Consider the following 23,612-nt stretch of genomic DNA (forward strand, 5'->3'; position numbering starts at 1 on the left):
AAATGACTTCACACAACTTAGCTACAGCACCATCAGCAGTTCTGGAGAGACTCTCAAACAAACAGAAGTGGCTCAGACCTAAAAGCAAGGTTCATTCAGCAGCAAGGTGAGGGAATTTTTATTTAGAAAGCCCTCCGGGTATATTAAGCTCTTGCCCCGGAGGGATGGGCCAGAACCAATGGGATGAAATTAATTCAAAAGAAATTCCGTCTAAACATCCTCACAGTTAGAGCGGTTTCTCAGTGGAACAGGCTTCCTCGGGAGGTGGTGGGTTCTCCATCTTTGGAGATTTTTAAACAGAGGCTGGATAGCCATCTGACGGAGAGGCTGATTCTGTGAAGGCTCAAGTGGGTGGCAGGTTACAGTGGATGAGCGATAGGGCTGTGAGTGTCCTGCATTGTGTGTGGGGTTAGACTAGATGACCCAAGAGGGCCCTTCCAACTCTATGATTCTGTGGTTCTACGACTGCTCAGAACAGATGTTGCTGCTGCAGGAGACTGGCCAAGCCAAGAAGATCTAACAAGGTTTTTGTTTGCTGCCCTGTAGGAGGGAGTCTACGCGCCCGAACCTGCCTGTAAACTGACCCGTCACCTCAAAGAGAGAGGGGAAGGGCTGCGGCGGGGACCTCGGCCAATCAGCAGCGCCGGCGAGGGCAGCTGGAACCTTCTCCGCCAATGAGCGTTGCCCTCATCGGCCGAACGCGTTGCTGCCTGCTCTTCGTTCGAGGTCAGCCGCCGGGGCTGCGGTGAGGAAGGAAAAGGCGAAGGGGAGCCGGAGGCGGCAGGTCGGGTCAGCGGAAGGGGGGGAGGCTGTCTGTCTGTCTGTCTGGGCTTGGCCCCACATGGCCGAGGCCCCGAAGGGGCGGGGGGTCGCTGCTTATTGCAAAGGGAAGGTGCTTCCTTGAAGAGCCACCTGGTCCCCTTGGGAGGGGGCTGAAACTGGGGCGCCTTGCAGGCTTTAGCCTTCAGGGCATGCGGAAGTGGGACTCACTAGAAGAGGTAGAGGTGGGATTTATTAATCTGCGTAGGAAAAGCATCGCCTATCATCATGTATAATAATTCTCAGTGGCTGAGCAACAATTTTAATATGATTATCAAAACTTCAGTCCAGCTCTCTAAAGGGGGGGCAGGTAAAGGGGGGGGGGGAGCTAGTGCAGCCCCTCAAGGAAAGAGACCCAGATTCTGGCGTGGCTGTGAAATTAGCCCCAAACGTGACAACCCACCCCAGAACCCTTGTGGATTGTGATTTACTGGGCTACAACTGAGATCCATCCACCCACCCTTCCCACCGTGGCTGGTGACTGAAGATAGAGTCCTTGGGAGATTATCTATGCCCAGTCTTGAAAAGTGGGGTGGCCAAGGGGAAGATGGAGAGAAGAAGACCTTCTCTTGAGAAGGGGGAGGCTTGGGCTCAAGCAAATGTTTGGATTCAGAAGAACAGCTCTTGAAGGCATATGATGGAATGTGGATATTTCTGAAATCGTAGCTAAAGGACATATAGTGGGACTATGGTGAAAAGGATTATGATATAATTCTGATAGGAGACACTGGGAAAATTAGCACTGGTTACCTGAAGCAAGTGTCAGATGTGCATAGGGCATGTTTACATTGACTCAGAAATAGGTGAAATCAAAATAACGGTGATGGGCTCCTCCCCCCCCCCCCAAACAAAGCTATCCAGGGAAATACAGTTTGCTAAATCTATGGGTTCAGAGCTGGACACTGGAAATGATTTGAGCTCTTTATTAAGACCTCAGCATGGTCCAAGAAGGACTGAATTGAACCAAAGAAACCCACAACCAACCCCAACTCATACAGAAGCTAATAGATCTTCCTTGGTCAGTTTCACTTGAAACTGACTAGATCCAGCAGAGGGGATCCTTGCATTGGTCCATTACCTTTCAGGCTTGGACCTCACGTGTGGTCCTTGGCAGAACCACAGACACAACACTTTACTAGCCACTTCACAAAAGCACCATTCCAGAGATTCCTTGGCTTGATACTTAGTCACTTACTTCATTTGTACCCTGTCCCCCCCCCCCATGGAAACCTAAAGTGACTGTTGTTGTTCTCTTCTCCATTTTATCCTCACAGCAGCCTTGAGGGGGAATTTAGACTGAGTGTGTGTGACTGGCCCAGGGTCAACTAGCATACTTCCATGGCAGAGTGGGGATTTGAAGAAGAAGAAGAGTTGGTTTTATATGCTGCTTTTTTCTACCCAAAGGAATCTCAAAGCAGCTTACGGTCGCCTTCCCTTTCCTCTCCCCACAACAGACACCCTGAGAGAGCCCTGATATTACTGCTGGGTCAGAAGAGCTTTATCAGTGCTGTGGCGAGCCCAAGGTTACCCAGATGGCTGCATGTGGAGGAGTGAGGAATTAAACCTGGCTCGCCAGATTAGAAGTCCGCACTCCTAACCACTACACCAAGCTGGTGCAGTGAACCTTGTGCTGTGATGAGAAGGCTAGCTGGAATTGATTGCAGCGTGAGGCATGTGCTTTGAGTAGGGTTGCTGTGTTCCTTGCGGCCACCAGTGGGGGATGAGGCAGTAGGGTTGCCAGAGCCAGGTTGGGAACTCCTGGAGATTTAAGGATGGAGCCCAGAGAGGAAGGGACTTCAGGAGGGTACAGTGTCATAGATTCCACCTTCCAAAGCATCTATTTTCTCCAAGGAAACTGATCTCTGTAGTCTCGAGATCAGCTGTAATTTGGATGATCCCCAAGTCCTAGTTGGAGGCTTATATTTTCTAAGTTGTCAAGGATGCGTGTGTGTGTGGGGTGGGGGGATAACTTAGCAGTTATTGGTTTGAATGAATTCATACAGGAAAGGGAGGGAGGTGAATGAAAAAGTGGCTACAGCCACCTGCCCAGCTGCCTCAGTCAAACAAGATCAATCAAGTCAGAATAGGAAGCAGTTCTTTGGGCTCATGAACATTAGCTGCACATCTCCACAGGTAAGTGCTTATTCTCTCCCAAATAGCAGTTCCCCTGTACCAATGCCAAGAAATCTGCAATTCATGCTGTAGGGATGATTCTGCCCATGTTAGTCTCTGGGCAGAGGTATGCTTCGTTTTCCTTTCTATGTTGCACATGCAAAAAACTGTTTTGCACTTTTGCATTGCAAACTCCCCAGTCTCTAACTTGCCTCCTTTTTTCATTCAAGGCTACACTTTGCTTTAGATTCTGCAAAACTCCTTCCTCCACTGTAGCTGCTGTTCTAAGAGGGAGCTTTTTGTGTGTGCATAATTTTGAGGGTCATTATTAGGTCGTTTTCTTCCCAGGGGGAAACAGGTGGAGAGAAGCTCCACCAGGGGACGAGAAATTTGCTACGCATCAGCAAAACAACAGGAAGAAATATTTTTGCTCATTAAGGGCCTGAACAAAGGTAAACGCTGGGGCACTCTGGATTAACAGATCAGCAGCATCTTCATGGTCCAAGTCCTGCCGTAACAAACAAATGTGAAACTGCTGTTTCTTTCCACAGAGTTCCTCTCGTAGATGGAAACCCCCAGGAACTGTTCTTGTGCTGGATCAGGTGGCAGCTTTGGAGACTGTAACTCTAAGGAAGAACATTTCCTCTATTTTGCCTATGGCAGTAACTTGTTGCGGGAGAGGATAACGTTAAGAAATCCATCTGCAACTTTTCATGACATAGCAAAGTTACAGGTTGGTCCTGCCTTTTGTTTCTCTTTTGACATATGCTGAAAACAGTTGTCTACTTCCATGTGTAGAAGATCTGTGAATGTCTAACAAACAAGGAGCTTCCAGTCTTCTCGAAAAAAGGCGGGATAAAAATGTAGTTTTTATATAACACAATAAAATCAGAGTCCAGAGTCCATCAAAAATTGTAATTCCTTACAGGAATGTTTCACACTTGTATAGTGACAGATGGAGCCAGCAGCAAATGGTGGGGTGGGAGCCTTTGATCACTGACAGAGTTTTATTTCTCCTATGTTTTTGTGAACTACAACTGAATTCCAGGGGATTGATTAGCTGTTTTGGCAAAGAATTATATGGCTGTATTTCAATGTGTGATACAGTTTACTAATTTTACAGAATTAATTTTTTGCTATATATAATTTTTTGCTATATATTCCCACTGTCATATAGGGAGTCCTTAGTCTGAGGAAGAGTGCTTGCACTTGAAAGCTCACGCCTTGAATAAATATTTGTTGGTCTTAAAGGTGCTACTGGACTCTGAATTTATTGTGCTACTTCAGACCAACACAGCTACCCATTTGAATCTATCCTTATATAACACAGTTTGAGTCCAGTGGCACCTTTAAGACCAACTAAGTCTTATTCAAGGTATGTTTCCCCTGCTTTACTCCTTTTAGGGAAGATCACAGTCATACCACTTTTGAATGCTGTGTGGACAGGAAGGTTAGTTTCTTTGCCAGTTCTGTCTACATTGGTCCCATTTTCCTCACCTCCCCACAGCCACCATTTTCCCCAGGCCAATGGAACTTGATGGGGGTGGGGATTCAAAATAATCAGCAGTGGACATGTCTAGGTAGTTAAAATTGGTAACTGACTGCTGCTTAATGCTATAATTATATATGAATTACTGAGATTTTTTCTAAGGCTGGAAAAGCCCTCCAGTGGCACAGGATGGGGGGGCATGGGGGACTGGGACAAGGGAAGTATGGGGAAAACTTCCATGAGGTCTCTTCCATTGCCACTGGGAATGCCTCTGCATCTGCAGGGGCAACATAAGGAACATGGAGGAGAACCGTGGCTGTGTGGATGCAGCCAAAGTATGTTATTATTTTATGTCATTCATTTAACTCTCTATTTTTATTTGGTCAGTTCTTAAATTGAAACCCCTTTAGGCACATGTCAAGGGAAGTAATTTTTCTGTCCTCTGGTGTTCAGCTGATTCTTTGTGAACTTTGTTTCAATTAACTGAATGATCGGAAGACCAGAATGGTCTTTGTTTCAGTTAATTGAATGATTGGGAGGATCTGCATGCTGCCACTCGGTGACATCCTCTCTCTTGTACTGTTTGTGATATTGTAAGCCCACTGGAAAAGGATGGGATTGAAACCAAGCCGGTAAATAAATAGGTAGAGACTGATGATTTATCTGATTTAATTCACAGGATTACAAGCTTGCTTTTGGCTCTCCGCAAGGGAAACAGAGTTTGACCTGGCATGGAAGTACGGCGACTATCCTGCGCAGTCCTGGGGATGAAGTCTGGGGAATAGTGTGGCTCATGGACAGCTGTGATTTAAGTTCTCTGGACAAGTAAGTGGGTTATGATGATAGATACAAGTGGGTAGCCGTGTTGGTCTGAAGTAGCAGAACCTTTAAGACCAACAAAGGTGCCACTGGACTCTAAATTTGTTCTTGGGTCTGGTGTCCGGAGTCTTGTGGAGCCTGTGAGGAGTTTTGGAGTTTTGAGAACAACCAGGCCAATTTCAAAAAAGCTGCCAGGGACTTATTTATTTATCATATGGCACAGGTGTGATATAGCCAGGCGATCCTAAGAGATGTTTGGAGGTGGGTTGCCATTGCCTGATGCGATATTATGACCCAGGTATCCCTTGGAGGTCGCCCTTCCAAGTGCTAGCCACTTGGCTGACCCTGCTTAGCTTCCGAAATCTGGCAGGACTGAGCTTGTCTGGGCTCAGAATATATTGGGAGTCAAGCTTCTTCCTACAGTGGCTGCTGGCTGTTGTTAAGATCAGTTATGTGGGGTTGTGATAAGCATGTACAGACAGCGAACATCCAGACCACCAGCCTGTGAACACTCTGTTGATCCTTTCTGTATCCATACTGGAGATCAGAGAATTAACTTGGTCATCACAGGGGCCTATTATGCACGGCCGCTGAAACGGTGGCATGGAGAACGAGGAGGAGGAAGAAGCGAAGCAAACCGATTATGCACGGGACGGAACACAATGGCGGCAAAACCCAGAGTATCCGATTATGCACACAGATACTCCGGAGCCGCTTCTGGTTGCGCCCTGGTCCCAGGAAGCTCCACTTTCTTCTGCATCTCGCTAATGAGGCTTTTTCGGCGGCATAAGTTGACTCTGCACCCGGTTGCCGCCTGCAGCGTGCATAATTGGTGATTTTAGCCGCTGCCATTCCACCCCGAATGCAGACTTTCCACTCCGTGCATAATGGGCGAGGGTGGCACAGTAGTAATGAACTTCTCTCTATAAAATATTGCGGAACTTTATTCCTCTTTCACTTCCAGTTTAATGCTAAATTTTGCTGCAGCTGCTGTTGAGACACACCCTAGTGGCATAAGCGTAGGTGTTGGTGGTATTCTAAGTGTTAAAAATTGCTGGGAAAGTTACCGTTAAACTTTTGTTTTTTTGGTCTCATATTGCACAATGTCCACTCAACAACACTTTGAATAGATAAATTATTGTATTTGTTTTCATGGCCCTCGTCTTTCATCTTTCAGACAAGAGGGCGTTGAAGGTGGTCTTTATGCCCCGATAGAAATTAATGTCAACACTCAAGAAGGGAAAACGCTAAGATGTCGAAGTTATCAGATGAATGACTATGTCTGTAATCTTCCTTCTCCACACTACAAAAAAGTAAGTGCAGTCCTTGTTATTGTGCAGTCCCAGACAGAGTAATGCCCTTCTAAGTCCACTGAGGCCAATGGTCTTAAGAAGAGTGTAAGTCTTTTTAGGATTGCATGAGAGAAACGCTTGGGTAGGAGCCCATGAGAAGAACATTGTTGCTCATCTAGGGCAGAGCTGTGCTTTGGGATTAGTTCCAGGAGACTGAGCCAAGGAAAAAACTGGCCTGTGCTTGACAATGAACTCCTACTCATAGGAACCTGATCATTGCTATGCTATTACTATGACCTGCTGAAGCAGAGAACATTATTAATGAATTAATTAATCAATCATTTGGATTTATTACGTGCCGTTCTTGCACAGCCTCTCATGGTGGGCTACCATAAAACAATTAAAAAAACCAATTCCATGTAAAACCAAAAGCATGCTCCAGCGACGAGACAATCCATAAAGAACCCAAGTCCTTTTAACATATAAAGAGACTATACTGTAGGTCAGGGGTAGTCAACCTGTGGTCCTCCAGATGTCCATGGACTACAATTCCCATGAGCCCCTGCCAGCAAATGCTGTAGGTGTTCTGATTTCACACTGCAAAGATCTTGCCCAAATGTGTCCATGGAAGTCCGGTCCATATTCCACGCTTTCTCACAGCTGCTTTGACACTGTAATTCCAATTTTGCTAAATAAGATGTGCAAGTCCCAACAGACCCATCAAAATCGGCACTATGTTAATCACTAGGCTACTTGGGCACTCTCAGGGGAATCCCGAAATACTCTTTTGCTGGCAAAATCGGCACATGTTGCTCCACTCTCCTTGCAGCCGTGTTGCTGTGTACAGGAGGGTGGATCTTTCCCCATAGCCAAACTTGAGCAAGATCCAATCGGGCATGAAGATGAGGCGAGCTTGCAACACTTCCCCACTCCTGTTCACATGGGTGGGAAGCCACAGAGAGGCAAGGGAGGAGAGTGGAGGAGGCATGCCAGCACTGCTGCAGAGAGTCCCCAGTCATATTAATTTGCCCCGTATGTGTGTCGGATGCTTGGAACAAGCTGAACCTGCAGGATCTGTTCCCCAGCCTTTGGCAATGTCTCTGCGTGTCTTGAATGGTTTGGGAGATGCTTAATTGCACACATGGCCCACAGCATATTAATCGTCTGTAGCCACAACGTGTGGATGTTGGAGCCAAAGAAAAGTTATTGCAATAAAGTTTCTTTTCTGAGGGTTGGGTTTAAATTTCCAGACTGGGGCTTCTACAATTTTGAAAGTTGCCTGCCTGTCAAGATTAACAGCACTATCCTAAACCGCTAGCCCATTTTGCCCTGACCTGGCTGGCCCACAATACCTTGTCCTCAGAAGTGATGCAGGGCTGGCCCTGCTTTGTACCTGGATGGGAGGCCTGCAAGGAAGTCTGGCTGACCTGTATGGTCCAAGCTAGCCTGATCTTGGAAGTTAGCCAGGGGGAGCCTTGTCAGTAAATGGATGGGAGGCCATTAAGGAAGTGCAGGGTTGCTACCCAGAGGCAGGCAATGGCTAGCTGTCTTGCTGGAAAACCCTACAAGGTTGCAATTAGTAGGCCATGATTCGACAGCATTTCCACCACTCTGCCATTGTGGCCTTAACAGAGTTTAGGGTGGCACAGTTAAGATTCAGTTCTCTTTTCTCCGTTGTGCTTCATGATTTTGTGAAGAAAGACATCCTCTCACTTGTCCTTAGATTCGTTTCTCTATCCCCAGTTTATTTTCTGCATGCTGAAAAAAACCAACCATTAATTTAAAATCATTTCAGGCTCTGTTCTCCCTCCCCCCCCCTTTTTTTTTTCTTCCATAGTCAGCATCTGAATGATCTTCCGTTCATTTTTTTAAAACCTCATGCCAGGCAGAGGGAGCAGTTTCTTGCAGCAGTTAGGAAGACTTCTGCTTTCACTTGCTCCTCTCTGACAAGAACTCTGCAAATCTCCGATTCTTTCGGTTGCTCCTCACGTTGAAAATGGAAAATAACTTTTTCCTCCCAAAAGAGTTGTTTAGGATAATGGAATGATAAATGGTGCTTAGTGAGCTGCAGAACAGTCTGCTGTTATAGTTTCAGTGTTTGTAAGAGGGAACGGGGCATACCTACAGGGCCTCTGTGGAAGGTTTCCTTCTCTGTGGGATGGGCCCAGTCAGCTCTTTCACTCAGTGCCATTTCATTCCTCTCCCTCTTCCAGCCCCATGGCTTTTATCCATGCAAGTCTCATGATGCCCACACAGTCTGTTTGTAGTTAGAGGAGGGGCCCCATCTCCCCTTTTCAGTGGTGAGGAAAAATGGGTGGATCTAACCCTTTGTGACTGAAAATGGCTGTTTTGGAGTGTTTTGTTGTTGTTACATCTTGTTTAGTGGTATGTCAGAAAAAAATAGATCAGCAGGTTGCGGGGGGCGGGGGGTGAGCAGCCACTGCTGCCAGGCTGGCTACAGCTCTCTGTCAGGGTGGTGGGGTTGGGGAAAGCACATCACTGTGCATAAGTAAAAAGCAAGAAGGTACAAAAACTTCCTTCGATGTAGAACTTCCTCGTCTTAGGCTGGGCTTATATGACTCCATGCTGCCTCCTGCATGGCACGGTAAGTTTTCTACTGCGAATCAAGACTGATACTTGAACAATAGCCAGAGTTGTACCACTCTACTAAGCAAATTATGGGGCCTTCAAATGGCTCTTCCTCTGTTTTAAGTTGTATTTATTTGTTTATCCAATTTCTCCAACCCTCACCCCCTACCAGCTTACAACATTGAGACCCGAAGCAGATGTTGTCCCTGCCCTCCCTTTTATCCTCCAGACAGACTCATTGATAGTAGGTTAGGCTGGGACTGTAACTAGCTCAAGGTTATAGGAAGTTTCCGTGTTAGAGTAGTGACTTGAACTCAGGTCTCCAAGATCCTGGCCAAACCAGGATCATAGTAAAGAATGGCTTCGTGGTAAGTTACATGGCAATATGTTTATGTGAATTCATTGTCTACAGTTAAGGAATTAAGCAGTTTGTGTGAATGACTTATCAGTGGTCTTAGACCAGAAATAATTTCTATATTTCATATCTTCTGGGTAGATCCAGTTTACCCATTTAGCTGCCAGTCATTGAATGCAGAGAAACAGGTGTACATGTAGGTGTGAATGGGCCATAACCTTGTCCCTTGATCTGTTTTCTGTTTTGATGTATGATCAATGGTGCTAAAATATCACTAGTAGATTCTAACTTAATCTGTACCTTTTGTTTGTGAAGGTCATCTGTATGGGGGCAAAACAGAATGGCTTGCCAATTGACTATCAGAAGAAATTAGGAACTATAGAGACAAACAACTATATGGGAAATGTGCCAGTGTTCGAAGAAATTGAAGCTGCTGTTATTGCAACGGAGAAGACAACATAATAAACTGTTTTGGAACAACCCTGGTTTTGTTTTATCTTCCTTGATTGACCTTTTGTTTGAGCATCATCTTTATGCAAATCGTTCTAGTTATTAAAAATGCACTTTAAATGGACTTCTATTTAGTAGCTTCTGTACTCCTGATTAACAGGACAATCCAAAATAAACCTTTCTAAGCCTGTCGACCTGCAAAGGGGGATTTTGCTCTAAGTGCTGAAATTTACAATTTTGAGTACCTTGCAATGTTTACATGATGCTGTAATGCCCATTGTGTTCAATCTTTCTTTTTCTGCTTCATTTTCTATGGCTTCCAAAACAAAAGTCAGCAAGATAGTCATTCATCATTCTGCCTTAGAGTAGAGTAAAAAAACCCTGTTTTCATGCTGTCTGGCAGGCAGCATAGCATTTGGAAATGACGCTGCCCACATAGCTCCTATTGCTGCTCTTATTGATTTACCCTATATAGTGTATAAGCCTAGTTAACAAAATTCAACTGAATTATGTAGGGAGAAATAATTCTGGAGGGACTGGCAGCATTGTTAAATCTGTGAGGTTCTGCTGGGCTCCCAGGAGAGTTGCTTCCGTATGGTTCCCACTGATCCCTCAGACCAATGAGATTCTTGAATTCCTCCTCCTCCTCCCTTCCCTTTCCTTCATCAAAGCTGCTGCTCTACAAATAGTAGGGAGTCCACAAGTGTATGAAGGAATAGGGATGCCAGTCCCCAGGTGGGACCTGAGGAATCAACTGGCATTACAGCTCATTTCCCGATGGAGGAGAGCAGTTTCCCTGGAGAAAAGGGCTGCTTCGGAGGGTTGGCTCCATTATATACTCCACCTAGGACTCTCCCCACCCCAAATCCCACCAACTCCAGGCTCCATCCCCAAAGAAATTTCCCAGATAGGGATGCCAGTCCCCAGGTGGGACCTGGGGACCCCCTGGCGTTATAACTCCTGTCCAGGCGACAGAAATGAATTTCCCTGGATAATAGGGATGCTTTGGAGGGGGGACCCCTCAGCATTACTGAAGTCCCACAAATCCCCCCACTCCAGGCTCCACCCCCAAAGTCTCCAGTATTTCCCAAGCCAGAGCTGGCAGCTTTAAGGAGATGGTGGAAGAACTGGGGACAGAACCAATTTGTAAAAGTTACTTTGGAGGGGGGGGGAGTGGCCCCCGCGTCCCGCCCCCAAGCAAGCCGCAGGCCCCGCCCTTCGCTGGCCAATAGACGCGGCTGTTGCGCTGCCCGCTGCGCTAGCAAGCCCTCCATGGCCGCGGCGGGCTGCGTTGGCCGGCGCTTGGGCCCGCTGCAGGGCGCCCCTCCCTTCCGGGGCTGCCGGCCCACCTGAGCGCGGCTCCTGCCGGCCAAGCCCGCCTCCTGGCCCTCTCCAGCAGCGGGACGCCAGGCAGGGCGAGGCGGCTGGAAGGAGGCCGGCGCTGCTGCTAGGGCTGCTGCTGCTTCTGCGTTTCCCTCTCGGCCGGGCGAGGGTAAGTCTGGGCTGCGCAAGGACCTGTTGCGGGGCTCGCCAGTGGCTGGGGGGCTCCGCTGCAGAACGGGACAACGCCCCTTCCCCGACACACCCACCCCCGCGCCGCCCACCTAGGAAGGGGCGCGCAGCCGTCGGAAGGAAAGTTGCTCTTCGGCTCCCAAGGCCTGATTTGGGGAGGAGAAAGCAAAAGCTGAGCATCTGGCCCTTGCCCCCCACCGGCTGGAAATGTCATGCTGAGAGTGACACCTTTAGAGTCCAGGGGCACCTTGCAGACCAACCAAGTTTGATCCAAGGTATGAGAAAGCTCATACCTTGAATCAAACTTGGTTGGTCTGCAAGGTGTCCCTGGGCTCTCGATTTGCCCCGCTGCTTCAAGCCAACACAGGTGCCCTCTGGAATCCATCCTGAGAATAATTTGGGGAGGCTGGATCCAGAGGCGTCCCTCCTTCCCTGCCTTCTTTTCAGGAAGGCTGGGTTTAAAAGAGAAAGGATGCAGAGTTCTGGGGGGGGGGGGTGTCTGTGAAACTATCATGAAGACTAAAGTCCCCCCTCCCAACCCTCCTCTTTGTCACTTTCAAACCTAGAAAGAAATTTGGGGATTTTGTGCAGCCGCTTTGTTCCCCTGCACAATCCAAAACCAAGACTGCAGCCCGAGGGATACCTATTATGAAGAGCCACCAGGCATAAAGATCGGACAAGTTTTCGCATTCCTTAGAACTTATCAGAACAGATGTTACAATCCCCCCCAAAATATTTGGATGGGGGAGGTGACCCAGGTCATGGATCTTGAAGACCTGCTGGACTTGCCAGCCTTCTCTGCAAAGGGCTGCTGAACAGGCAGGCAGGTTTAAAATCCTGGTTCATTAAGTTTATTTAATGGGGAAAAAGCAGGGAAGGATGGCTTCTCCCTGCAGGCGATACAAAGCCCTGGTAATAGTCCCCCAGTCACTCTTTTAACACCCAGTCGATTCACAGGTCCCCTAAAGCAGGGGTAGTCAACCTGTGGTCCTCCAGATGTCCATGGACTACAATTCCCATGATCCCCTGCCAGCATTTGCTGGCAGGGGCTCATGGGAATTGTAGTCCATGGACATCTGGAGGACCACAGGTTGACTACCCCTGCCCTAAAGGCTGAGAGCAGGAGAATTGTTCGGTAGTTTCTCACATCCTTAAGCCGTGGTTTAGGTTTGTATCACAACAGGGTGGCATTTAATACTTTGCAATCCGCTCAGAGCTCCCCCGTTGAGGCACTGAAAGCCCACAGAAGAGCTTTCAGGATTTGCTCTCTGAACAGCGGAGTAGTCGGTAGCCTCCATGAACGATCACGAGGATTCTCATTTGCAGCCATCTCCATTTGGGGAAGGGGGCTGTGGCTCAGGGGTGGAGCCTCTTCTTGGCACTCAGAATGATGTCCCCGGTTCAATCTGCAATAAAATCAGAGTCCAGTAGCACCTTTAAGACCAACAAAGCTCACGCCTTGAATAAATCTTTCTTAGTGCTACTGGACTCTGATTTTATTGTGCTACTTCAGACCAACATGGCTACCCATTTGGTTCAATGTGCAGTATCTCCAGTGAAAAGCTCTGGCAGTAGGTGATGTGAAAGGACCCCCTGGCTGAGACCCTAGAGAGCCACGGCCAGCCTGAGTAGACTGTACTGACTTGGATGGACCACAGGGCTGATTCACTAGAGGGCACTTTTATTTTATTTTATTTTATTTTTTGTATTTATATACTGACCTCCCCTGAGGCTCAGGGCAGTTTACATAAAATGCAGAAAACAGTACATGGAACTTAGTTTTTCATAAGAATAATAATACAACAGAGGTAACAGAGTATAATAATGCAAACAGGTCCAGAGCAGAAGGCAGGAGTGGATTTTTGGGAGGGAAGGAGGAACGGAGCAGGAGCTCTGCAGATGTTGCTGGTCACCTGGTCTCAACCAAATGCCTGGTGGAAGAGCTGCCATTTACAGGCCCTGCAGAACTGTTTTAGCTCCGTCACGTGTTCATTCCTGCTCTTGTCCATTCCCCCTCCCCCTTGCTGTCAGGCTGCCTTGAAGAGCACCTGGGGTTGATGTGCTTGGCTCACAGCAGCCCCGTGTGGCATCCTCTCCCCTGCTGTTATCCCTTAATCTTCTTTATTATTGTTTATTTATACCTGCCTTTCTCGCCAATGGGAACCCAAAGAGACTCGACATTGACCTCTTCTCCATCTTATCCTCACAACAACCCTGTGAAGTAGTTCAGGCTGAGAGTATGTGACCGGCCCAAGGTCACCCACTGAACTTCCATGGAGATTCAGACTTGGCTCTCAGCACTTCAACCAGGGAGGGAGGCAATTGACTGGCTCAGGGCCCTCCGGTTTGGTGTCAATGGGCTCGATGGTCCCTGCAGGTCAGTTGCCTAGTCTGACTCTCTTCTTTCCCAAAATATCTCTTCCTCAAAGCAAAGAGCCAAGGTGGATTTTCTACACTCCACTGGAGGAGGAGGTCCTTCGGAGGAGCTCGGGAGGCATCACCTTTGCAGGTGTAGTCACCAACCCTTTGGATGCAGCAGTGAGCATCGCAGGGTGCTTGGCTTGGAACCGAACAACATTTTGTGATTGGACCCCCCATGGCAGCCATTTTATTGCATCACAGTTGTCAAAATTCTGAAAGTACCCCCAGGCCCACCAAGGCTGCATTACTCCCTAACCTTGCTAATGTGTTGTCACAAACAGACTTCTCAGACAAATCAGTCGCCCTCCAATGGGCTTCATTCAGTTAGAAAATTCATATGGAGCTAAGCGCTGGCCAGAGAATGGGCTACCCATTCTCATCAGTTCTCGGAAGCTAAGCAGGGTCATCTCTGATTAGTAGTTGGACGGGAGTCCTCCAAGGAAGCCCAGGGTGGCTGTGCAGAGGCAAGCAACAGCAAGCCACCTCTGGAGAGCTGCTGCCAACATCAAGCCACCTCTAGAGAGCTGCTGCCAGTCAGAGCAGGCAGCATTGGGCTAGATGGACAAATGATCCAAGTCAAGGATCATAGCAAGGCAGATTCATTATATTTTTCAAATATAAGCAGTACTATAGCAAGGTTGGCCCAAGGGCGTATGTTTCCTTAGTTGGCCCTTGACTTTGCTGTGACCCAGCTGCCCCTCGCCACAATTGCGGAACAGAGCTAGGCAGGTAAGGAGGTACTGCCGTGGGCCTCTTGAAGCTGGCAGCTACCTTCTCGTACTCCCTCCTTCCCTCCCTTCCTCCAGCCATCATGGTTGTGGTGGCAGGGACAGGAGCACAATCTGGTGTTCCCTGCCACAGTGTGTCACATGGTGTACCTGGGGGGAGCAATGCTGGCACAAGTGGTGCTACTGTGGGCTGCCCCTTGGTATAGCTCAAGCTGTCCTGGCCAGGACTGGCCTGAGTCTCTTTTAGCACCTTAGGCAGTCCGTCTAATGGATGAGCCAGCTCTGTTCCTTCTTACTGTAAATCGCAGTTAAGGCAAACCATGGTTGGCATGACATTTGAATCTGGAATGTGTTTTGCAGTGAAATGTGTTTTGTAGAGTTGTGCCCCCTTCTGAGCCCATTTATTTCAGCAGATTTAGGAGAATGTAACTCTGCTTAGAATTGCACTGATAGGTCCAGTAATAACAGAAACTCTGGTTGGTCTTGATATCAGTGCCATATATTACTTGGCCAGGTTATGTGGATAGTTGTTTCGGATAGTTGTTTCTAATTTGGTAGCCGGTCAGTGCTGAGTTTGCCCTGATCTCAAACCCTGGAAATGTGATAAAAACAGAAGTGGGTGGCTTAAGGCAGTGGTTCTCAACCTGGGTGTCGGGACCCCTTTGGGGGTCGAACAACCCTTTCACAGGGGTCGTGACAGGGCAAGCAGCTTGACCAGGGGGGTGCCATCCACGCAACAGCCTTGCAGGGTAGATCGAGTGATTGTCTGTCTGGAGCAGCATGGTGGGACAAGAGGCAAAACTGGGAAAAAAACAATTTATATACAATTATGAACAATGGATCTTCACGCCATTGGTCAGTTTCAGTTTAATGTCTGTGAAAGGACACTTGCATAATTTTATGGTTGGGGCTCACCACAACATGAGGAACTGTATTAAAGGGTCACGGCATTAGGAAGGTGGAGAACCACTGGCTTAGGGGAAAGAAAAGTCTTTCACTCAGTACTGGGCAGCAGTGCCCAGGAAGCACCATGCAAGTCAGTTTAGCCCATGGAAATGTTTTAAAACGTAGAGATTTTATTAGTAATTTTAATGTAATGTTTTTCCCCAGCCCTAAATTTTTATCAGGTTGATTATTCTATGTGAAACAAGAGAACCTCTATGCATACTAAGCTGGAAAAGTTTAATAATAGTTGATGCTTCACTAGTAGAAACATAATTTCTGCTCTTTTGGGGCTCTGTTCCACTCCTGGAGTTTCTAGTTTCTATGGGAAGAGGCACACCCTTGACTCAGGAATTTGTGACATGTTTCTGTTAGGCAATCGTGTACTAAAATCTCTGGAGAGAAGTAGCCGTCTTATGATTGGACAGTTGCCATTAGACATGGTTTTAAGTGATTTAATAGTGGTAAGTGAATGTCTGTATATTTTCTATTTGATGTACACTGCTCTGAGCCAATTTGGGAAGGTGGTATATAAATCTAATTAATAAATAATAATAATAAAATGCATGAACTACTCTTTAGCCTAAGCCACAAGACAGACAAACCGTCAGAAGTGGCATGAAAAAAGTTCTTCAGCTAACAGTGAATCCTGATACCCCAAGCAGAGAGAGAAATCCACAGTTTTAATTTTCTGTCCCTGATTTCCAAGAAAGATTTCCTACTTACTACGGTGCCATTTCATTAAAAAAACTTTTGAGACAGAACCTTTTGAGTCATTTTGCAAAAGCCAAGTGTTTAAAAATGTTTCCAAAATACAGATTTGTTCTGTGTTTCCGTAGTTGTCCAACCACATGCTGATTAATAAACAAACCTTGGGAGCTGCAAATATAGTCACATTCCTGCCTGCTATTAAAAATATCCCATTCCCCCTAGTCTGAGACCCGTTAGGCATTTCTAGTGGTGGATCTAGGGCTTTGCATGTTCAAATGTCATATCTTGGAGATAACAAAACAGATATTGGTCTGGGGAATAAATAAATCCTGTGAAATATGGATAAATAGTGCTTTGAAAATGTTCACAGTCATGAATGGTTGAGGCCAAGGCTAACACCTATGTCCCCCCGGGATCCGGGATCTGGAACTAGGATTGGGACTGGTACCATCAGGATCCCCTCTCCACCTGCCAGTAGTGGGAGAGGGAAGTTGATTAGCCGATCTTGCCATGCTAGTTAGTTAATTAAGAATGCCGAAACTGTAGTTGTTGTTTTAATGGATTTTAATGGGGTTAAAGATGTTGTAACCCGCCAAGAGCCGCAAGGGAGTGGCGGGGAATAAATCTAATAATAATAATAATAATAATAATAATAATAATAATAATAATAATAATAATAATGAGGACTAGAAACCTTATTTTGAAAAGATGAAAATTTAAGATTCTCTGAATTGTAATAACAGTAATGAAACTGAGTCTTTAAAAAAACAAACTATCTCATGGAGTATTTTTTTAATTTATTCTTTAGCGTGCCTTTAGATTTTGCATTAAGAACTGCTTTCCCCTTGACACTGCCCTGGAAATTTGCTAGATGCTTTCAACCTAACCCTACCCCACAGAGTTGTCGTGAAGATAAAATGGAGGGGAGGGTGACAATGCTAGCTACTTTGAGTCTTTGTTGGGTAGAAAGATGGGGTATAGATTAAGTAAATAATGTTTTATGAATTGCTGATGATGAGTCTCGTGTCTTATTTTGTGTGGAATTTCTTTTTTTTTATTTAGCTGTGTATTTATATGCAAACGATGTTTGTCAGACTCAAAGGATGCCAAGCAAAGGGGTCAAAGACAGTCTGTGATGAATGCTCTTATATCTTTAACCTGCTTGTCTCCAAAAATGATCTTCTTTGTCTCTGGATGATCTTGAACTGTTCCCTGATTCTTCTTCCGTTTTTCTTCCTGTGCTTCTGAGAAAAAGGATGGGCAACAGAAGCTGTAACAGAAACTAGACATGAGCAACATTAACAAATATCCCCACATGGCTTAGGTGGGGTCAGCAGTTGCTCAGCCAGAAAGAAAGGGGAAGCAAAGCCCACTTTTTCCAGCTCCATCCTAAACTGAATTACACCCTTCTAAGTTCATTGACTTCAATGTATTGAGAAAGGGATGTGTCTGGATTGCAGTGTGAGTCCATTGGATCACATCAGCATGCTGCTTAACGTATGCAGGCGCAAACTCTGCACCACTGAACATTAAAATATATACTTACCCAATATTTATTTGCTCCGCAGATGTAGCTCTGGGCAATCATTTAAAGCTGTAATTGGCCAGGAGTGTCAGGGCTTGTGTTGCTATGGCTATTCAATTGTGTCATGATCAAAGTTTGGAATTCGATTTTTCTTTTCTTCCTGGCCTGCAGAATGCTGGAATGCACTTCCTTAATTTCCAAAGTCCCTGTTCTGGCTTTCTCCCCTCTTCTATTTTGTAGGAACTAATCTCCCCAGACTAAAACAGAATTTTAATATCAGTCAACATTTCAGTTTCCTGTTCAAAATTCTGAAACATTTCAGTTTCATGTTCAAAATTATTTCATTTTCTTGGGCAGAATCTTGATTTTATGTTTCCTGTTCTAATTCCCCTTTATTGGTTAGCATTTCCTCCTTGTTGTTTTAAGTGGGCATTAGGTCAGTACTGCAAGAATCTCTCTCTCCCTACAACTGCATTGACACTGTCTCAAAAGGGCAGCAGCCCACTGCATCTTGGGATGCTAGAACTGCGCAATGGTGTTGAAGTAGTTTGCATCAGTTTCCTTAATGAGTCATCAGCAACCAGGCGACCTCCCTAAGCTGCATGGGTAAGATGGAAAATCTTAACGAAGCTGGATGTGTCTGACCGGCACCAAGTGCTAAAGCATGGGAATGTTGGTCACATCCTGTGGTTTAACTATTTAGCCTATTTCTATGCCCCTTCTTCAGAGTCCTGCTTAAGGCAGCTTAGAGTCAAAACCCAGTGTTTAAAAAAGCCATTAAAAACAAGCCAGCAAGTACATGCAGCAGCAGGCCATGTAAAAGCTGATGAAGTAGAACCCCTATAACAGAGTGCTAAAGACAGTAAAGTAGGTGTCAGGCAAACCTCAGCAGGGGGATTCTGATGACAAGGTGCCACTCAGGGAATGCCCTCTCGCTGGTTGTAACGCTACCTCCTTTTGAGAGCAGAGGCACAAGGAGTAGGGCTTGAGAGGCAGGACTTAAATGGCAGGCTGGACAGCATGGGGGGAGCCAGTCCTTTGGGTGACTTGACCCCAAGCCATTTACTGCCATTTTGAATTGTGCCTGGAAACAGTAACCAGTGCAGGGCATAGCCTGGACACTACATTTTAGACAAGTTGTCTGAACCATTTTCAAAGGTAGCCCCACATAGAGTAATTGCATTTTACATTATTTGGCCAAAAGAGTCTACACCATTTAACATCCTAAACATCCCTTCCCAGCCTCACTGGTCTGTTAGACCACCTTAGTTGCTCTGTTAAAGGTACGCCTGCTCAACTTTTACATAAAAGTTTCTCAAACTTCTAATAGCTGTTTTTTTTTTTTCCTGGAAGAAACACTTCCTTCAAAAACATGATGTTTTAGAGTATAAAAAGGAAAGGATGATTTGCAGAAGAGTCCACCTTCTCTGTTTTTCTACATGTCACTGAGATTAACTGGGTGTGTCTCTGATGATAAGGAACAGTGACATGCAGAGATGCCATATGCAGCCTCTTCTGAGTCCTGCTGCATCTCTTTATCTGGACCCAGTATATAAGTACATTTGTTGTTGTAAAAATATAAATCTTAATAAACTGACTGCTGCTTTCAAGTCTGCAGTTGTATCTTTTTAACCTTGTAAATCTATGGAATTATTGGAAAACATATACAATTCAGAAGAAGTTTGTGTATGGGTAAATCTTTCATGTGTATTTGCTGCCAATCTGATATGATCACTTTAGACTTATAGTTCAACGAGTATTCAGTGTATGCACCGTTCGTTCATTCATTCACTCACTCATTCATTCATTCATTCATTCATTCATTCATTCATTCATTCATTCATTCATTCATTCATATACCACCGCATTTCTGGTGGTCTCGTGACAGTTCACATAAAATAAAACAATAAAATACCACAAAACCCATAAAAACGCCCCTTGCAACAATAAATAGATATAGATGGCGACCTCTTATTTGAGCATTCCGATTCCCATTCCTCCCCTCCCTAATCCCCCCCCCACACCCCCGTTCAACTGGAGGGCCAAGTTATCTTCTGCCGGGAGCGAGGAGCCAGGCCTAATAGGCATCAGGGGGGGATCCTCTGATAAAAACACCGGGACTCCACCTTGCCCTCAACCATATGCCCAGCGGAAGAGCTCCATCTTGCAGGCCCTGCAGAAAGTTAACAACTCCGACAAGTCCCTCAGTTCTTCTGGGAGCTCATTCCACCAGGTTGGGGCCAGGACCAAAAAGGCCCTGGCCTGGGTTGAGGCCAGGCAGATGTCCTGGGGGCCCAGGACAACCAGTAAATTCATATCCGCAGAGCAAAGAGCCCTGCAGGGGGCATAAGCAACCAAGCGGTCCTGCAGATAAGTAGAACCCAGGCTGCGTATAGCATTAAAGGTCAGAACCAATACCATGTTCATGTTTCAGTGGCAGTTAAATGGACTTTATGGTACCACATTGCTGCTTGCGTCTATTGTTTGTATTCATGTTGATCAGTAATCTTGAATACAGCAGCTGCAATGCAAAAGCTGTCTCTAGCTCCGGAGGGTCTTTTGTGCTTGCCCAAGCTGAGTCATCTCAGGGCCTTTCTAGACCCTGTTGCTTTAGCAGAAGGAATGTGTGACGCTTAACTGATTTGTTGGGTGACCTTCAGACAGCATCCCAGAAAATGCATCCAGGGAGAGGAAACATCCTGGCAGTTTCCTGACTTTTTACCCTCAAGGTGACTTTTGAAATCCCCTGCCATTCCATTGAGCACAGTGCGTCAGAGGTCCAGAAGTGCGTCAAGGGTGTGGATTGCATGGTGCTGGGGAGATCATACGATTGCTGGCCAGGTCCCTTTTCGGCCTTTCACTGGCTACTGCGTGTGGTCCTTCTGTCCAGTGCCTGAATGCACACCTTTCCGGCAGGTCCGCATTACCCATGTAGCATTTGTGTTACGGGCCCTGCGGTTCAAGGGCCCCATCCCTGCCTTGCCAGCAAAGCCCCTCAGTTGAGTGATAGAGAGTGCACGTACAGAGAGCTTACACGCCCGCATACCTCTGGTGCTCTTCTGCCCCACAGGCTTCGACTCAGGAAATCAAGTAGCTTCACGGACTGGATCATCAAGCTGCAGGGGAGGAGGTGGCAGCAGGTGGTAGGGTGAGTTAGCTGGCCAGATCTGGGGCAGTCTTTGGATTCCATCCCATCAAACTCCTTTTGCAAGAAGTCCTCCCCACCCCCGTCATCTTTCGGTGCTCCCCTTTCACCTCATCCCCACAGGGAAGCCTGGTTTCAGCTAAAATCCCAGAAGAATTCCAGAGGTTCACTTTTGTAATGGGGGGGGGTAAATCTACGTACTCACACATCTGGCCGATGGAGGCAGTGTTATGCATGCATGCACCGATTATATTGAGCCTATGCAATGAACCTTGGGTTTTTAATTTTAATCAATATTAGTACTTAATTTTATAAATTGTGTTCTACCCTAAAAGGTAAAGGTAAATGTATCCCCGGTGCAAGCACCGGGTCATGTCTGACCCTTGGGGTGACGCCCTCTAGCGTTTTCATGGCAGACTCAGTACGGGGTGGTTTGCCAGTGAATTCCCCAGTCATTACTGTTTACCCCTCAGCAAGCTGGGTACTCATTTTACCGGCCTCGGAAGGATGGAAGGCTGAGTCAACCTTGAGCCGGCTGCTGGGATTGAACTCCCAGCCTCATGGGCAGAGCTTTCAGACTGCATGTCTGCTACCTTACCACTCTGCGCCATAAGAGGCTCTTGTGTTCTACCCTACCTAGGCTTAAATTCATTCCCCTTATTTTGACCTCTTGGGGCTCCTCACAGTCAGCCTTGTCTTTCACCATCCTGAATAATTCTGTATCATCTTCCTTGTATGGTGTGCCTGAGGCTCTGGTGATAGAGGGGTGAACTGACTGGCGGCTGACTCCCTGTTGCTGGGGGGGGGGCAGTGTCCTGGCTGAGGATCTGTCTGGCCCGTCAGCGCTTCCTCCTGCAGTGCCTCTCCCGCTGGCTGTGAGTTGGGGCCAGGTCCACTGGCTGCCTCTTCCTCAGAGGAGTCTTCAGCATCTCTTTGCTGTGCTGGGCTTTCTGAAGGCATAGCAGGCATCCCATTTCTGCGGGGTCTGCATGAATTAATTGCTTATCTAAATATCTACACGTGTACTTGGGAGCAACAGTGGACTCGAGATCTTGAGAGAGTTGTGTTCTTTCTGTTCTGGCTGTACTGAACCAATATTGTTTGCTGTTTGCAGGCCACGCAAGGTGGAGGACAATCGTGCATTGTGCTCAAAATCAGCAGCCCACTTGACTTTGTGCCCCACTTCCGCAACTTTCCAAAGATGAACGTGGAGCAAAGGGCATCTAGCTGTCATCGCCATGGAAGATAAGGTGGAGAGTCTGTCCCAGGCACCTTCAGGATCTGGCCCACCGTCCTTCGTCACCTTGCTGAAAGTGCACCGAGAGCTGCTGGTCAGCAGAATCCGTAACACCCAGTGTTTGATCGACAACTTGATCAAGAACGAATATTTCTCAAACGAGGATGCAGAAATTGCTGCCCAGTATCCGACACAGGCAGACAAGGTATTCGCTCTTGGTTCTGTTTCCTGTTTTGCACCCAAAGACTGTTCGTTTAAAGCAGGGGTAGTCAAACTGCGGCCCTCCAGATGTCCATGGACTACAATTCCCAGGAGCCCCCTGCCAGCGAATGCTGGCAGGGGGCTCCTGGAAATTGTAGTCCATGGACATCTGGAGGGCCGCAGTTTGACTACCCCTGCTTTAAAGTTTGGCTGCTAATCTAATGGGAGCTGCAGTTGCTATTGCAGCTGCCTCTGTTGAATGGCTAGGAGCACACCTGTTCCATGCTGCTGATAGTCCGTATGCTGGAAGACCGTGCATAATCAGAAAAGGCCATTAAAACCAGGGGGCAAGAAGAGACTCCCCCTTTGAAAAGAAATAACTCTGCGCCCAAATTGTCCATGTGAACGTGCCAGATTAGACATGCTCCAGTCTTTCTCACGGTGCTTCAGTCTACCTGGGAGGAAAAAGTGATCTTTGGAAAGCAGATCAAAAGGGAATATTCTTACATGACTTCACGGGAAAGCCTGTTCCTTGAGGGAAGTGGGAATTTACATATAGACTAGGCATTTTTGCAGACACAAGGGTTTCTGCTAACGGAGAGTGATTTCCTTACCTCCCCTTCCCACAGAAGTCTGACCCTCCCCCCCATATCCTGTTCTTGGTGGGCAGGCAGGGACCCACCGGAACAAGATATGGAGAGGAATTTCAGGCTGCCATGGAAAGGAAGAGGTGGGGAAGCGCTGCTCCTTGTGCCTGCAAAAATGGGTCCAATGTCGTGTGCATGACACTGACTAACAGAGAGGAGCCATTGGCTGCTCGAATAATGCTGCATATATTTTGGCTGGACAATATGTCTCTGCTTATGTGGGTACCGCTGGTAGCAAAATCCCCAGTGCTGTTTCTCAGGCTGTATTTATTTGAAGAGGCAGAGAGAAGGAGTGTTCATTGTACCACTTCAAGGTAGTAATTGTTTCTTCATCTGTCAATAACTCCATACACATCTTGGCTGCCTGGGAGAGTAGATGCTTTCTGTCTTTTCAAGAGGTCCAGGCCCTTCGATTTCCTGCCTTGAGGATTAATTCTTTCACAGACTGAAATAGGTGCCTCTTGGGCTGTTTCTCCAGTTAATAATTACTGCTTTGCAACAGCCCCTGACTGATTTGCTTGATGAACCAGTTATTCAGCATTCGGAGTGTCCGTACCCCTCCCTGTGGTTAACCAAGATGTTTATGTGTTCAGGAATTCTCCATGGTGCAGATTTCCC

General features: G+C 46.7%; 2 protein-coding genes across 4 annotated transcripts in view; both read left to right on the plus strand.

Annotated features, from left to right (window-relative positions):
- The first annotated feature begins 637 nt into the window (after positions 1-637).
- GGCT (gamma-glutamylcyclotransferase) lies at positions 638-9,955 on the plus strand. 3 transcript variants are annotated; one of them, XM_077304517.1, is made up of 6 exons: positions 734-784; positions 3,280-3,383; positions 3,483-3,664; positions 5,100-5,245; positions 6,417-6,552; positions 9,791-9,955. In XM_077304517.1, the coding sequence occupies exons 3-6, from the start codon at positions 3,497-3,499 to the stop codon at positions 9,935-9,937; spliced, it is 597 nt and encodes a 198-aa protein (XP_077160632.1). In that variant the 5' UTR covers positions 734-784; positions 3,280-3,383; positions 3,483-3,496; the 3' UTR covers positions 9,938-9,955. The 3 variants fall into 3 exon arrangements, with proteins under 3 accessions (XP_077160631.1, XP_077160632.1, XP_077160633.1); XM_077304516.1 differs by lacking the exon at positions 3,280-3,383 and having other exon boundaries at positions 638-784; XM_077304518.1 differs by lacking the exons at positions 734-784; positions 3,280-3,383 and adding an exon at positions 887-1,004.
- A 1,184-nt stretch (positions 9,956-11,139) lies between these two features.
- Positions 11,140-23,612, plus strand: part of NOD1 (nucleotide binding oligomerization domain containing 1) — a 47,372-nt gene continuing 34,899 nt past the window's right edge. The window contains 2 exon segments of the mRNA XM_077304515.1: positions 11,140-11,417; positions 22,024-22,351. Of these exon segments, the coding sequence (XP_077160630.1) occupies positions 22,148-22,351 (204 nt within the window). The 5' untranslated portion in view covers positions 11,140-11,417; positions 22,024-22,147.

Source organism: Paroedura picta, chromosome 11 (assembly GCF_049243985.1).
Source record: "Paroedura picta isolate Pp20150507F chromosome 11, Ppicta_v3.0, whole genome shotgun sequence".
Taxonomy (NCBI): domain Eukaryota; kingdom Metazoa; phylum Chordata; class Lepidosauria; order Squamata; family Gekkonidae; genus Paroedura; species Paroedura picta.